The sequence below is a fragment of the Quercus robur genome, chromosome 5 (genome assembly GCF_932294415.1).
Source record: "Quercus robur chromosome 5, dhQueRobu3.1, whole genome shotgun sequence".
Classification (NCBI taxonomy): domain Eukaryota; kingdom Viridiplantae; phylum Streptophyta; class Magnoliopsida; order Fagales; family Fagaceae; genus Quercus; species Quercus robur.
Window position 1 is genome coordinate 1,079,423 of NC_065538.1, and position 16,159 is coordinate 1,095,581.

Consider the following 16,159-nt stretch of genomic DNA (forward strand, 5'->3'; position numbering starts at 1 on the left):
TTACCCAAATTTAAAAGTTATGCACTATATAACATAGCCACAGAGGAGAAAATCTGAAAATGTGATTTCGCCTAACACACAAACACAAACGGAAGCTACTGTAGGTGAACAAAGAACAAAAACATGCTTTAAACATCTTTGATCTCAACAAAATATATATATATATATATATATATTAAATTATTTTATTTTATTTTACATTTTGAAGGAGGTGCTCAAATGAAGTTTGCCTAGTACAACGAGCTCCAACACATGAAAATATGAATGACATTGCTCGAAACATTTTTTTAGTTTGCCTTGTAGCTTCTTATTTTTAAGTTTTTCCTTAATTTATCCTGATTAGGAAACATATATTTTTTTTTACTAAACAATATTAGTTGCATGAAACAGTTAAAACATAAAAAGAAAAAAGAAATTTATTTTATAGAAAATGTTTATATATATGTTGTAAGTTTTTTTTTTTTTTTTTTTTTTTGGGCCACATTAGACCATCCACCTTTAGAAAATGTTCTATGCATTGGACGCAATCCTCTCCTCTGACCATTTCTTTTGTTATGACAGAGGCTACAGCTCTCTTTGATCTTAGCTTAGGTCTGCCCATTCCCCAAAAAAAAAAAAAAAAAAAAAAACCGTACTAGTCCTATCTTTGAATTGGAAGACAATAGAAGCAGGGACGAACCCAGGATTTCAAGCTGGGGGGGGCCGGAGATAAGCAAAATTTTTTTTTTCAAATACGCATCCATATAGTATTAATAAACTATCAACCAAGACAAATATTAAGATATAATCATCTACCAACAAAAACAAAACACACGAAACACTATTAAGATACAATCATCTGGAATTGGGTAATGAATATTTTTTGGGATTGAAACATCGACATTTTCCGGAATTGGAAAATGAATATTTTCTAGAATTGGAACATCCACATTTTCTGGAATTGGAATAGCAAGATTAGTTATTGGCAATCCTACGTTGACTTCTGAAGAATTTGAATCCTTTCTTTTGACAAAATCTAACATTGTAGTTGGTTTTTTCATGATCTACAAATAAAATAAGAATCATATATATTATCTCACAAACGGTAATATGCATGATGCATTTAATTATAAATTTACAGACAGAAGACCTTATTTGATTGGTCTAGGTGTTGGGGCTTTTCGGATTGCTCCACTATATTCGAGTTTATTTCTTCTCTAAGTATTGCTCTTTAAGTTTTTTCTTGTTCTTTGTTGCTGTTTGTGTGTTTGTTGCTTTTCCTTGTGTTCACCATCATGAACACCTTGTATTGGCTTGTTTTTGTTTGCAGTTTGTTTTAATAATATTCTTATTACCTATAAAAAAAACAAATTATAAATTTAGTATTTCTCACTTATTTTCAATTTTCAATTTATCTAATTTAGCATTACGAGTTAACAATAAGCGCAAGTGAATCACTGTTATTTTCTTAAATTTGTATGACAATTTTCTATATTATATGATTTGTTTTTGTCTTTTGTCTTTTCCTTTATTTATCTCTTTGTCTTTGTCTTGTCTCCATATTTCTAACACTCACGGACTCACCCAATCCCCCTACTAACACCACGATTTTATTCTACAATAGCAACAAAAACTTTTCTGTACCCAATCCCACTATCGACACTGTGTAAACTTTTCCTAACTTTACCCTTTTTTTTGTCTAGTTAATATGTGCCCTTAACAAATCTATTTTTGAAAAAGTTTTATTGGGTCAATTTTCAATAAACTTTTTCAAAAATTGGTTTTACTATTGTGTACCCCACACATTAGTAGAATCATTTTCTTTTCTTTTTTCAGTAGTCCCTATTATTGCCCAACAACTGGTCAATAAATAGTCAAACACTACACTAATATATTCTCTAATCTCTACAGAATCATAAACACAGAGTCACAAAGTCAAAAAGCCAAAAAAAAGAAGAAAAAAAAACACAGATTCAATTCACAATCAACAACTCAGTTCATCACTCATCAATAAACACCACAAGTCCACAAGCACAGATTGTTATATTTTGAGATTCACAAATATTATATTAGGTTTTGAAAGAAACTAGGAAAGGATAGATTAAATACTTGTGAGTTGAGCTGGAACAATGAAGCTGGGCTGGGCAGATCGAGCAACCGGCGGCAAGAATCAAGATGGGTCTCACGTGGGCATGGCGACGGTGGTGGCGTTGGTGTGGCCATTTCCCGTTTGGGTATGCGATGGGAACCGGTGGCAGCGTGAGGCATGAGGCATGGTGGCGGCGTGAGGCGTGAGGCGTGAGCGGTGGCATGAACCGGTGAACGGCGGCATGAGCTTTTTTTTCACTGTGTCTGTTTCGCCTCTCAATCTCGCCTCTCTTTTCTTTTCTTTTCTTTTTTTTCCTTCGTTTTCGGTTTTCGCTTGTTCCGTTTGTTCCTTTTGCTAGGTTTTCAATTTTTCTTCTTTACATTTTTTTTTTTAGACTTACATGGGCTGATGGGCTCTTGACTGGGCCGGCCGGCTGGGATAGGGGGGGCCAAGTCCTTTATTTTTTTGTTTTTTGAAAAACTTTACCTACTAAAAAAAAAATTTTTTGGACCCAGGGGGGGCCCGGGCCCCCTTAGGCCCCTTCCTGGGTCCGTCCCTGAATAGAAGTGTCCTAAACGAAAAAAAAATATAATATGTTTCGGTAATATCAATTTAGTATATGTTTTGGTATTTCTTATCCAATAAATGAGTGACACCTATTTTAAAAAATCACATCAGATTACTCTAATAAATGATTAATTTATCTTCCCGATAATATAGAAGATTGTGATTAATTTATTAGAATAGTCTGATGTGATTTTTTGAAACAGATGTCACTCATTTATTAAATAGGAAATACAGAAATAGATATTAAATTTATATTATCAAAACATGGTATACTTTCTCATTCTAAATAGAAGATTAATGTGAAAGTTTTGTTGTCATAATTTCCGCTTTTCACATATGAGAGAGTAAAAAAAGTGAAAAGTTTTTGTATATAGATAAAGGGTTGCGTTAATGGTGGTGCCCGTTAATCACACTTTTTCCTTATACAATTTTTATCTTTTTTTTTTTTTTTCTTCAGATTATGTCATTTTTCAGTTTTGTAGGTACTATTTAAGATTTTTTTTTTACTTTTTTTGACAAATTTTTTTTGTCTTTTCTGCGTTAAACTAGCACCAAAACCCGCGTTTGGAAACAACGTTTGCTGTCCATATGACAAAGTCACCCAAAGATTTAGCCACAAACCCATTTGCCAGGCAGAATATGCTATGCCATTGGTTTTGCCAAAATTAACAGCTGCTCTAAATGTTTGCAGCTGCCGGCTATATTATAAATCACCATCTCCTATAGCCCTTCTCAGCCTCATTGAACATCCTTATTTGATCACAATTTGCATATAAAATCCTATATTGGTGTTTCAGCCACTCTCACAACTCTCCCCACAAAGCTATTCATTCATAAGATGGGGGGCTGTGCGGGGAAGCCCAAGCACTCTGATGTCCACAAGGAGTCAATCCCCACTGAGGATCCTGCCCATGCCAACAAGGCGGAGAGCGAGGCTATTCCTCAGGTACTAGTATGCATTACATTCTGTCTTGTCAAACTGCCAGACAGCGTTTGGAAAATAAAGTGTTTGAAGGAACTTGATTTGCAAGGTACCCGAATTAGAGAAGTTCCCTCAGCCAATCCTGTCTGGCAAGATAGATTGAAATATCAACTGTCACTGAATATGCGCTCCATGAATTCGGGGAGGATAATGCCACGCATACAACCTAGCCTGGCTGGGTATGATGAGAGTAGCCGTAGAGTGGCATTAACAATATTGAACCGTTACCTACAGGTACTTTGCTCTCTCTATCTCTCTCTCACACATGCCTCCCTAGCGTTCATAACTTCGATTCCAGCTGGGCGTTTCGATTTCAAGTCGAAGAAGAAGAAGTGGAGGGGGATTTATTCGGTGATGATGTATTGGATTATGAGATTCTCTGGATTTTTCACTGCGGCAATGCTTATGATCATTTTATCTCCTTCTCTAAAGTCGAATCCACCGGCCGAGGCCATCCGATCCACTTACCTCTAAAAACACCTCCGATTGCACCGTCCAGATTCGCTCAACCGGTTTTCGTTATGATGAGAGTAGCCGTAGGTACTTTGCTCTCTCTATCTCTCTCTCACACATGCACATTGGGTCTTTTGCCGCGGCTTCCACGCATTCTCTGCACACTTGGGCAGTGACATCACCACGGCAGATGTGGAGGCCATAGACAGGGTCCGAGATGTTGAGAGAGATTTGGATTTTGCTGATGGCGTTGGAGGAGAGGGATGACGTGAGGGAGCTGCTGCTGGGACTGTAGAATTCTACGTTGTGGTTGGCGTACAAGGAGAAGGAAGAGAATAGGGAGCTTAGACTGGCTTTGTAGGGGCTATTTTTGGGGATAGTGGTGTTTGCACAGAAGTGATAAAGGTAATTTGCGCCATATGAGGGAGAGGTCCGGCTGAGGATGCTTAGCATGGAAAGAAGCAGTATTGGAAGACTGAAGTAAGACATTTTTACGAGGCTTAGAAACGAGGAGCGGTGATGATGCAAACTTAATTAGGCAGCTTTAGAACAAGAGGTCTGCTTAACGCTCCGGACAACGAAAGCAATTCAGGAACTTGAATTTGCGTGTAGGGTACGTACTGCAACTTGAGGGTTCTATAATACAGTAATTATTAAATCTCGACAAGATATTAACCTGGTTTAAAAGTCAAGGTTATTGGGTCATTGGTTTAATTGGTGAGTCACTAGTTAAAGTCCATAGTTATATAAAAAACAATATTTTTAAAATTCTAAAGATAAGTTTAAGAAGTCATAAAATAATTTCTCCAAAAAAAAGGGTCAAAAAATAAATATAAAAATTGATAAATATAGGCAAGCCGTATAAGATTCTCAAAAAATGAAAAAGAAATATAAAATTAAATGGTGTCATATTAATTGTAATTTGTCTTTGCTAAAAACATATAACATTATATATACTTAAATTAAGAGCCCTATTCATGAATTTGCTTATAAATATATTATTATATTTGAGTTTAGCTCGTTAATAGTCAAATTTAAAATTTGACTTGGGCTTGAACTTGACTCTTTTAATAGTTGAGTTTAAACTTGGACTTGGAGTACTTGAGCGTAGTTCATTTGCCAATAAAAAAAATATAATTTTTTGTTCTTGAATCAAGATCAAGCTATTTTTGTTCATAAACAACTCGGTTTATTAATCGCCATAGTTAAAGTTCAAATCAACCTCACTTCAAAATGCATAATTTTGAAAAAAAAAATGTTGAAAGAAATGATATTTTGCTTCTTTTAATTAAAAAGAGAGAATTTTCATGTAATTATTAAGGTGGAAATTTTTCATTGCTTGTTTAATTGGTTGAGTTACACGATTGATTAGCCTTTGTTTGGTAAAATTAAAAGGAATCTATTTTGTATTTTTCTAGCCATGAAAATCCACTTCACACTTCTTTTCATTGTTTGTTAACTAACTCTCCTTAGTAGTAAATTTTTTAATTTTTTAAAAGAATGTATTATGTCAAAACTTATTCATCAAAATTGAAAGTATATTCTTAGGACGTGAAATTAATTATCTTATATAGAAACCAACTTATATTAAGTTTGTGTGGTAAAGTTATCTTCTGCATTTGATTGATACACGAGATGATTATTGTTCATTTGGGACGCAATCTTGGGTACAAAGTAAAAGAAAGGGATGGAGGAAGGAGGATGGAAAAGAATATCCGATGGAGAGGAATTTTCCATTATTTGTTAGCTATGGAAAATGGGAGGAGACGAATAGTCTTTTACCAGAGACTCGTGTCTTTTTTGCTTTCCTTTTGTCCATTCTCTTTGCTTTAGTGTTGACTGACTTGCATTGCATTGCTAAGCAGAAAGGTCAAGATCATAGTTTGGGTTTTCTTTTGTTTGATAATACAAAAGAATTACATAATTTTTTAGAGTATTGAGATACTATGTTGTGATCAGAGTACAAAGAGTAATAACAACTCACAAAGTGAATTCATGTGAAAGTGACGTGCAACAATCACAACTTATCAATTTGTAAAAGACACTTATGGAGGTTTTTTGCATTTCTAGAATCTAGTTGCTGTATCAATTAAATTTAAATTCTTCTTTGATTAAATTACTAATTGATCAGTCTTTTAATTATAATGTAAAGTTCAATTTGGTCCCTCAAATATTCATTGAGTCAATTTAGTCTATCAATTTTTTAAAATGTAATAAATTAAATCTTTATCATATATTAAACCCCAAACTCAATATTTTTCCAATAGATTAAGATTTATTTTAATACTTGTGAAACTATAATGTTTAATTACTTAATTTTTATTATTTGAGATTTAATTTTAATACTTGTGAAACTATAATGTTTAATTACTTAATTTTTATTATTTGAGATTTAATTTTTGAATGAAGTTTGGTAAGAAGCTTGGTTATAGCCAATAATATAGGAAAATGACACATATTCATGTCAAGTGCAATGCACATGACTTACTTAAAACAATTGTATCCAAACATTCAAGTGTGGTGTAATGCACATGACAGGTACACGTGTTATATATCTTCCTATTATTGGTTGTAATCTAAGCCTACAACTAATTTTTTAGTCAAACTTTATTCTTAATTTGTTACTTTTGAAATTATAGAGTATAATTTGTTTCACCCATAAGCTATTGGATTTAAAGTGTAATTCTCTGAAATATTATTATAGAAAACGTTAAAAAAAAAAAAAAAAAAAGTTAATTTCCTTAAAATTTATGTAGATAGTAGATCTAAGTATGAAATTGACTAAATTTTAATTTTTTTTTTATAGGAGACTAAATTTTAAAATTTGAGGAAGTACATTCACAAAATCAAATTATATGTTTCCTATTAATATTAGAAGACTAAAATAATATTTTTTGGGAAAAAAAAATTTTCAAGTGTTTGGTTGCATTCCTAGAAATGCCCTGAAAAATATTTTCAAGTGTTTGATTGCATTCTTAAAAATTTTATAGAAAAGAAATTTTCTACTACTTTCCCAAATCTTTTCATCTCCCAAGCACATATATAATTTTTTTTTTTTTAAAGAAAAATTTTAGATTAAAAAAAAATTCATGATCAGCAAACAAAAACCAGGGATGTTAGTGGGGGGATGTTTGGGTGGCTAATAGTGGAGTGTGGAGGTTTGGTTGATAAGTTTTTGGTGAGGTGGAAAATGAAAAGATCGCAAATAAAAGTGTAAAATATTATTTGCCTGTGGTGTCTTTTTTATACCAATAATTTCAGTCACCTGAAACACCCATTAATACAAAAAATATTTTCCAGAAATTAATATCCGTAGAAACAAACACAACCCTAGGTACAAGTAGTAGTGGTTGGTGATGGTGAAACTTAGGCGGTAGCAGGTAAACCAAGAAAGCCACGCAAGTTGAATTTGCGTTATTGGAATTGGACATGGGAAGAACTTTAAAAATTGTGGTTAAATGGATTACGTTTTCCCTATGAACAAAAATTTTCACAATTTTCTTTTTATATTTGTTTAGGTAATTTGTATTTATTTATGCATTAAAAAAAAATGATGTTCTGATCAAATTTGGGACGCAATCTTTGGCAAAAAGTAAAAGAAAGCGATAGAGGAAGGAGAAAGGAAAAGAGTATTCATTGGGGAGGAATTTTCCATTGTTTGCTAGGTATGGAAAATGGGAGGAGATGAAAAGTCTTTACCAGAAACTCGTGTCTCTTTGGCTTTCCTTTTTCCTATTCTCTCTCCTTTAGAGTTGACTGGCTGGCATCAACCTCAGATCACTTATGGTCTTATCCTAAACGCATTGCATTGCGTCTTCCTTTGCTTTGAACACCATGCCAACAACACAAACTTGATTGCATCAATGAGCAAACTAAAATCACCCTTCTCAGTAAAGCCTCTAGGCACAAATCCATCCATTTTATGAAAACATGGCACCGGTTTCTCCTAGTCTAATTTTTTCACTGTGTTTGATTTTCATACTCATTCCTCAAGCCACTACTCAGCCAAGCTTCATATGCCACACTTGTTCACCTGGCCTGGGTAACTATACCACTAACGGTAACTACGCAGCGAACCTTAACCATGTTTTTTCATCCTTCTCCTCCAACACCGCAATTGACAATGGGTTTTACAGTGCCTCTTATGGCCAGGACCCTGACAAAGTCTATGCAATTGGACTCTGTAGAGGAGATCTTAATCAAGATGTTTGCCGAAGTTGCCTTAATGACTCCACACTTGCTCTCATACAACTTTGTCCCAATCAAAAGGAGGCAATAGGTTGGTACGACAATTGCACTTTGCGCTTCTCAAACCACTCCATATTTGGCAGCGAGGATGATATTCCTTCTTGCTATAGGTATAACCGAAATAACGTGTCGGATGTAGATGGCTACGGAAAAGCGGTCAAGTCCCTGTTAGATAGTATGATAAGTGAAGCTGCATCTAGTAATCTCAAGTTTGCTACCAAGACCTCAGTCGCCCCGGACTTGTGCAAATTGTATGGGTTTGTGCAGTGCACTCCTGACTTGACCGAGCAACAATGCAATAATTGTTTAGAAATGACTTCTTCACAACTTCCACTGTATAGTATTGGAAAGGGAGGTGGTAGATTTTACACACCAAGCTGCAATTTTAGGTTTGACACCTATCTTTTTTTTCAACCTCGAGCTGAAGCAACCTTGCCACCATTCAGGGCCGGCTCTATGGTGGAGCAAAAAATGCAACCGCCTAAGGCCTCAAGTAAAAAAAAGGCCCCTAAATTTTAACCAATAGGATTATTTATAATCAATAAATAAAATAAATTTTTTTATTAGATAAAAAAAAAAAAAAAATAGAGAAAAATGCAACGTCGTCCACAATATTTTTCACAACACTTGTACAACTATCCACAATATTTTTCACAACACTTGTACAACTAATGCTAAGTAGCAAGTTATTACAGCCTATTGTTGATGGCAAAAAAATAATTATAGTGATATTTTCAAATAAAAAACAAAAATACAGTTTAAAATCTAGGATTTGTTGTAAAAAATATTATGAATGTTGCACTTCTAAAAAAAAAGAATAATAATAAGAGTTTAATTAGCAAACTTTTACTAGTTTTCATCTAAATCTACCACTAACACCACTGTTTTACTTACCACTATCAATCTACCACATCAACAAGTATGAAAAATTTTGTCAAATTTTTTTTGTCTTAAAAATTCAAAAAAAAAAAAAAAAAATCTATGTAGTTCATGTTAATTAGTAGTAATTTTGCATCTAAATAAGATGATCAATTTTCGCCTTAGGCCCCCAAATGCATCAAGCCGCCCCTGCCACCATCACCAATTTTTTATCCTCCCATGTTTGCAAAAGGTGCGGTAATTCTCATGTAAATTGGACACAGTACACACAAAATTTCACAAATTCTTTCACAATTTATTGAGATAGTAATTAAGTTATTACTTTCACAATAGTTTCACCTAAGCTTATTATTGTCTATTGATAACATGCTTTTATTATAGGCCAAACACAATATATCATGGAATTTTTTGTGTAATTATTTCTTCTCCTCATGGTACTTGTTGCCCCTCTTACAAGTATGTCTTGGGAAGGGTATTTATGAGTGGGCTAGTTGACACTGTTCAATTTAATCCAGGCTATTATGAAGTTCAAAAGTATTATGTGTTGTTATTTTCTTTCATAATTTTCCTTTTCTACGCAAAGCAACATATATATATATATATATATATATGTGTGTGTTGCAGTATCACTATCAACTCCTTTTTTCCTTAATTATGTGGTGATAAGTTGTAATTTGTGTCACAGCTCGAATTGCCATTATCATGGCTCTTCTAGGTATTATTGCCTTGATACTTGTCCTCAGCATTTGCATCTGTTTAAGAGCGGCAAAGCCAATTGATAGTCGTGAAAGTAAGTTAAATTTAGTTCAATTGCTGCTAGTTATTTGAAAAGTATTCTGCTTTTTTTTTTTTTTTTTTTTTTTTTTTTTTTTTTTTTTTTGTGATAATACTAAGTATTTTAACACACACAAGGAAAGGGAGGGGAATGTTTTAAAGAAACTAAAAGTGATGTATATTCAAATAACTCTTGGATACACAATACAAGTTTTAAACTTTTATAAATCACACTCATTTTTCAATATAGGATTAACTCATTATTTTTTTCTTTTGAGAAAAGTATTCTGTTATATAAAAAGAAAACATTTCTAAAATTGTGAAGCGTAGGAATTCACATTTTTTTAAAAACTGTAGGTTACGGCATTTGGTGTTTTTTGAGAAAAAAAAAAAAATGCTTTTCTTTACAAATGATCTCATTCCCCATAAATTTGGCATGTGATCCTTAGGCGGCTATGCATATCTCCCCATAAAATGTTTATTATTATTTTTTTGAATAATCACCATAAAATGTTTGCGGTTATAAGTATAGACATCAATTGTGTGTACGTTGAGGAAAAGGCAAGGAGATAAGAACGCACCTGTATCATTTAAAAATATACATATTAACTTGTTAATTTCTCTTGTGAAGCTGTGGACAAAATAACAAGTGTAGAATCCTTGCAATTCGAGTTCGCCACCATTAGAGCAGCCACTGACAACTTTTCTGATACAAATAAGCTTGGTAAAGGTGGATTTGGGGCAGTTTACAGGGTAGGAAGTCATTTTGATATAATAAAATAATTTAATCATGTGTTAAATGATGACTTCTAATTTCCTGAAGTTGACTTTTTTTTTTTTTTTTTTTATTTTTTTTTTATATATATATTCAGGGTACACTTCCCAATGAACAAGAAATAGCTGTGAAAAGACTATCAAGGAACTCTGGACAGGGAGATCAAGAATTTAAGAATGAGGTTTTGTTAGTAGCCAAGCTTCAACACCGCAATTTAGTTAGGCTCCTTGGATTTTGCTTGGAAGGAAATGAAAGACTTCTAATCTATGAGTTTGTGCCAAACACAAGCCTTGATCACTACATATTTGGTACCATTGCACTTCCATTTATACATTGTACATTGTAATCAAAATAATTTCATTTGGTAACAATATGGTTTCATGAATGTAGATTCGATGAAGCGTGCAGATTTAAATTGGGAAAGGCGTTATAAAATCATAGGAGGTGTTGCTCGAGAGCTTTTGTACCTACATGAGGATTCTCGACTTCGAATTATTCATCGTGACCTCAAAGCTGCCAACATTTTATTAGATGCAGAAATGAACCCTAAAATTTCAGATTTTGGCATGGCAAGGATGTTTGTAGTGGATCAAACTGAAGGTAGCACTGATAGAATTGTGGGAACCTAGTAAGTATCACAACAATCTAGAGCTAAAAGCTACAATTATGCATGCCTTGGATAATTGACTTAAATATTTCAATTATAATGGAACTAACACCAAGGGCATAACAATGATGGGAATTAAATCATATGGTCACAAGTCATAATCATTAATGGTTTATTACGTTTCAAATCAAGACTAATTTATGATTGTTCTTTAACCAAACTAATTTTATTAATATTATTATGCAGTGGATATATGGCTCCAGAATATGCAATGTTTGGACAATTCTCAATTAAATCAGATATCTTTAGTTTTGGTGTGTTAATACTGGAAATTGTAAGCGGCCAAAAAATTACTCGTTTTCGTGATGAAGAGAATATTGAATACCTTCTAACATATGTGAGTATGAATATCAATTGGTACTATATTTTGTGTGAAAGGGGGGTGGGGGGGATTTCGAGAATCAGGAAAAACAAAAATTGGTACAATTTTTAGTTTTGACATCGATATATTTTTACAAGCATGGGAAAATTGGAGGGAGGGGACAACTTCAAATCTCATAGATCCCACATTAAGGGGCGGTCCAATAGCTGAAATGATGAGATGTATTCACATTGGGCTGCTTTGTGTTCAACAAAATGTTGCTGACAGACCCAACATGACTTCGGTACTTCTCATGCTTAATAGCAATTCTGTCGATCTCCCTTCACCTACACAACCTGCAAGCTTCCTGCAGGGAAATCTTCCATCAGCCGAATCCTTACAACAGGGTATTAATTCCAGTGTATCTAAGTATGAGGTTTCAATTACCGAGTTGTATCCCAGGTAGTGTTCTTTGGATGATGGTTAGAATTGAATAAGTGTGTATGTCTTGAAAGTTTTACTTGCTGCAATATGTTTCATTGTATCAATATATTTGGAGAGAGGAAAATTCTTGTGTGAGACGGTCCCATGAGACCTATGTCTCAATGACATGTAGGTTCCATGCACTTACTTATCTTGAGAAGTAAGCACCTATTCAATATATATTTGCCAAAGGTTTGGTTGGCAAATATATATTTTATTTCATCAAATATATATATATATATATATATATTTTTTCCAACCAAACTTTTTTTTTTTAATTTTATTGAAAAACTTGTCAACCAAACCCAGATCCAGTCAATACAGAAGGAATTGAACCGAAAGTCATTATTCATTACAGATATAACGTGCCAAGTTTCATTGTATCAATAGAAGTTTATCTCATGCTTCCATAAATTCAACTAGTAAAGTTTTTTATTATCAAACATAAATTTAAGTTCAAACCTTGCCAACACTATAAAGAAATTTATTAAGAGTACTCATAACAAAACAAATGCCTTAGGTTTAAATCTTTTTATGTATAATAAGGAAATTTATCTCAAGCAAGTCAACTTAGAAAATTTACATTATCACTGTTCATTACCCTTTTATATTGTGTGAATTTGTGTTAGCAAACTCCAAACCGGTTTACTTAATAAGGTGGTCCGAATTATAAAGATTTTTGGAAATAGAATTTAGCAAAATAAATTGAAAGAGAGAAGGGGATGATAAATTTTTGCATACTCTTTCGCAAAATTGGTGATGCATCTATCATTATGGAATTCACCAACTCTTGACTAAGGAAGTCTATACTAATATCGGGGAAATATATTTTACCAGCCATTAGTTAGAACCAAGGCTGGGTCCATGCTAGTCGAGCTTGAGACGAGGAGATCCGAGTCAAATGGTTCGGGATCGAATGGATCTAGTTTTGCTTTGGGGTTTGTGTCTACAGATCGAGCTTTGTGGTGGATCTAGGTTTAGGATGGTGTTGGATGGTTGGGATTGTGGTAGATTTGGGTTTGTAGGAAAGGATTTTGGGATTAGTTTGAAACTTTGAATTTTGGGATTTTGCATGAAATTTCTAGAATTAGTTTGAATATGGGTTTGGTGGATCCGCATTTGGGTCTTTTTTTTTTTTTTTTTTGTTAGGATTTTGGGGCTAGAAACAACATGACCTGTGTTGATTTAAGATTTTTGGACTAAATTATTTTTTGGTTACCAAGAAATTGCAAGTAAGGTAAAAAACCAAAATCAATTTAATAAAAATGAAATTCTATCAAGTTAAGAAAATTGTGAGAAAATGAAAAGAAAAAATTAAAAAAAAAAAATGAAATTGGTAAAGAAAACAAAATTATTTTTTAAAGTTGATGTGGCTTTTTTTGCCACCTAAGTGTTGACATGGCTACTAAAACTTAGACATATTAGCATTTCATCCAATTTTTTAATATTAAATATAACAACAGTACAAACTGTTTCTTATGTAGGTGTAGGGCCCGATAATCTGTGGCCCTGGCCCATTTATTCATTGGGGCCCAAGGCCCGAGCCGAGGAAGGTTATAGCCAAGGATAGGTAATACAAGTACAAAATAGTCTTGGGACACAGCCGAGGACAATTCAGTCCTCGGCATGTCCGAGGTCCCCCTGGAAGGAAGGACAAAAACGGAACAGAAACAGTCTAAAAAAAATCTATCTAAAAATATCTATGTCAATAGGGAAGGACACCCTGGATAGTTTAACGACCAAGGACAAAAGGAAAGCTGCACTTACTGCCATTCAATACTTTGCACCTGACAGAGCCATACCCTTCAGCTTTTACAACCACCCCCAACCACTCTGGGTATGGGCTGATGGGATAAGTATCAGTCTTGGAAAGTCGATCATACACGTGGACGAAGGATAAGGAACACATGCTAGTAAGCAGTCCAAAGCAGGGGCTGGGAAAAATGGCCAAAAACCAGAGCCTCCCAGCCCGCCTCCAGGAGAAAGACTCCCAGGGCGAACACGATTTAAACCATGTATGAACACCATGAAAAACCCACCGTCTGATGACTGGGGCCTAGCCTTTCAAACCCACGCTCTATAAATGATATTGTTTGGGCCTTTTTACGTGCGAACCCAACACTATTACGGGTAGTTACAAATCACGTCCTTACAATTGGCGTCGTCTGTGGGGAAGGCTTGTGTGTTGGCACAGGCGGTAGGTCAAGAGGGTCCCTTTATCATTTCCAACAACCGATTGTAGTGTTCTAGTGTAAAGTTCCACTAAGGGCTATGTTTCTTTACTAGGGGCTACGCTTTGAAACGTCAGCCGCACGGATGATTCTAGGGGCTTGGCTGAGGAGCTAATTCCCCCAAAACCAAGGTCACATGCCATAGCCGAGGGGTTAATTCCCCCAACTACTTATCAAAATCAAGTTTTGGACAGAACCAAGGTATTGCATGGTCCTCGGACTCAAACCTATGGGGAAACCAACTACTTATCAAAATTAAGTTTTGGACAGAACCAAGGTATTGCATGGTCCTCGGACTCAAACCTTTGGGGAAACCAACTACTTATCAAAATCAAGTTTTGGACAGAACCAAGGTATTGCATGGTCCTCGGACTCAAACCTATGGGGAAACCAACTACTCGAGGAGAATTTTAAGTTACTCAGTCCTTGGATCAAACACCAGAAAAAGGTTAAGGCTACGAAAGTTATTAGGAAGATGGCAAAACGCCTTATTATTCAGCAACCTGCAGGTGCTGTTCATTTCGGGTATCCTCGGGTGATTATTTCTTACACGGCATCAGGCATTCCGCCATCACCTCGTTTAAGTTTGGGGCATGCAACCCATTTTCAGGTCGGTCTTTTTATATACAATACCTCCAATACGTTTATAATAGTATCTTTTATCTTTAGTAAGGATTTTCGACCCTAAGTATCGTTTTCTTGGGTCGGCATTATTACGCTAGATAACTCTAATAAACCCATCATAATATACTTTTCTTTTTCCTAGTAAGGATTTCTGCCTTAAGTGTCATTTGTTCAAATCAGCATTCTTACGCCGACTAACTTCGATAAGCACGGAGCAAGCTCTTTTTAGGGTTTCGATCCTAGGCATCGGTCAAAGTGTAAAAATAAAAAGAATTCACAAGATAGTATGTCTATTCACAACGTAACCATTTCAGAAATAAAGAGATAGAACATGTGAAATAAAGCAATAACGACTTTTATTAATATAAAGAGGTATTACAACGTACAAATAAGGGTTTAAACAAGCCTATACAAAAGGTGGATTACAAAAACAATAAAAAAAAAAAAAAAAAAAAAAAAAAACAACAACAACAACAACAACAATAAGACAAATAAACAATCAGATGTCTTTTTAAACTCGTCTATGAAGTCCTTTCAAACTCTGCCCCAGTAACGCCCATATTGAGAGGAGGACCTTCTTTAGAGAAAGAAGGAGGAGAAGAAGAGGAATAAGGAAAAGCACCAAGATGGATCTGGTGGTGGAAAGAAGAAGAAAGAGAGGTAAAATGAGGCACTAGTGAACGAAGAGAGAAAGAAGCAGGGACACTTAGTCCCTGCGTCAGTCCTGACTCCTAACACGCTGGTGCCATGTTAGCTATGCTCATGAGAGAGTGGCTGGTACTGATAATGGGTGACCCCAGCTCAGTCGCGCCGAAAGTTTTACGCGACGAGCCCCTGCTTCGGATTTTGGCTGAAAGAAGGGTGAGAAGTATCTTGAGTCTCTGTCATCCCTATCCTGACCGAGCCATTTTTAGCTTCATAAGAACATGGTATTTCTGAGAAGGGTATGGTTCCTTCATTACTCACTCCTATCTTGAACGTATCACAATATAAGGTGTAACTAGCAGATAAAGTAAACTCTGGAGGTGGCTAAGGGTTTCTGGTTTCAGAAGGATTAAAAGGGTCTCTATATGAAAGAAATAATCTCATGCCTTTCTTCTTATATGA

At 34.7% G+C, this 16,159-nt stretch overlaps 1 protein-coding gene across 1 annotated transcript; it reads left to right on the forward strand.

The window, feature by feature from the left end:
- Positions 1-7,746: 7,746 nt before the first annotated feature.
- Positions 7,747-12,323, forward strand: LOC126724782 (cysteine-rich receptor-like protein kinase 44). Its single transcript, XM_050429171.1, has 8 exons — positions 7,747-8,751; positions 9,388-9,429; positions 9,883-9,987; positions 10,603-10,724; positions 10,844-11,054; positions 11,137-11,374; positions 11,600-11,750; positions 11,872-12,323. The coding sequence occupies exons 1-8, from the start codon at positions 8,001-8,003 to the stop codon at positions 12,178-12,180; spliced, it is 1,929 nt and encodes a 642-aa protein (XP_050285128.1). The 5' UTR covers positions 7,747-8,000; the 3' UTR covers positions 12,181-12,323.
- The last annotated feature ends 3,836 nt before the right edge of the window (positions 12,324-16,159 follow it).

Coding starts and splice junctions, on each gene's coding strand:
- LOC126724782 (XM_050429171.1), top strand. CDS start 8,001: ATGGCACCGGTTTCTCCTAGTCTAATTTTTTCACTGTGTTTGATTTTC. Junction 9,430..9,882: donor TCCTCCCATGTTTGCAAAAG/GTGCGGTAATTC, acceptor TTTGTGTCACAG/CTCGAATTGCCATTATCATG. Junction 11,751..11,871: donor TTGAATACCTTCTAACATAT/GTGAGTATGAAT, acceptor ATATTTTTACAA/GCATGGGAAAATTGGAGGGA.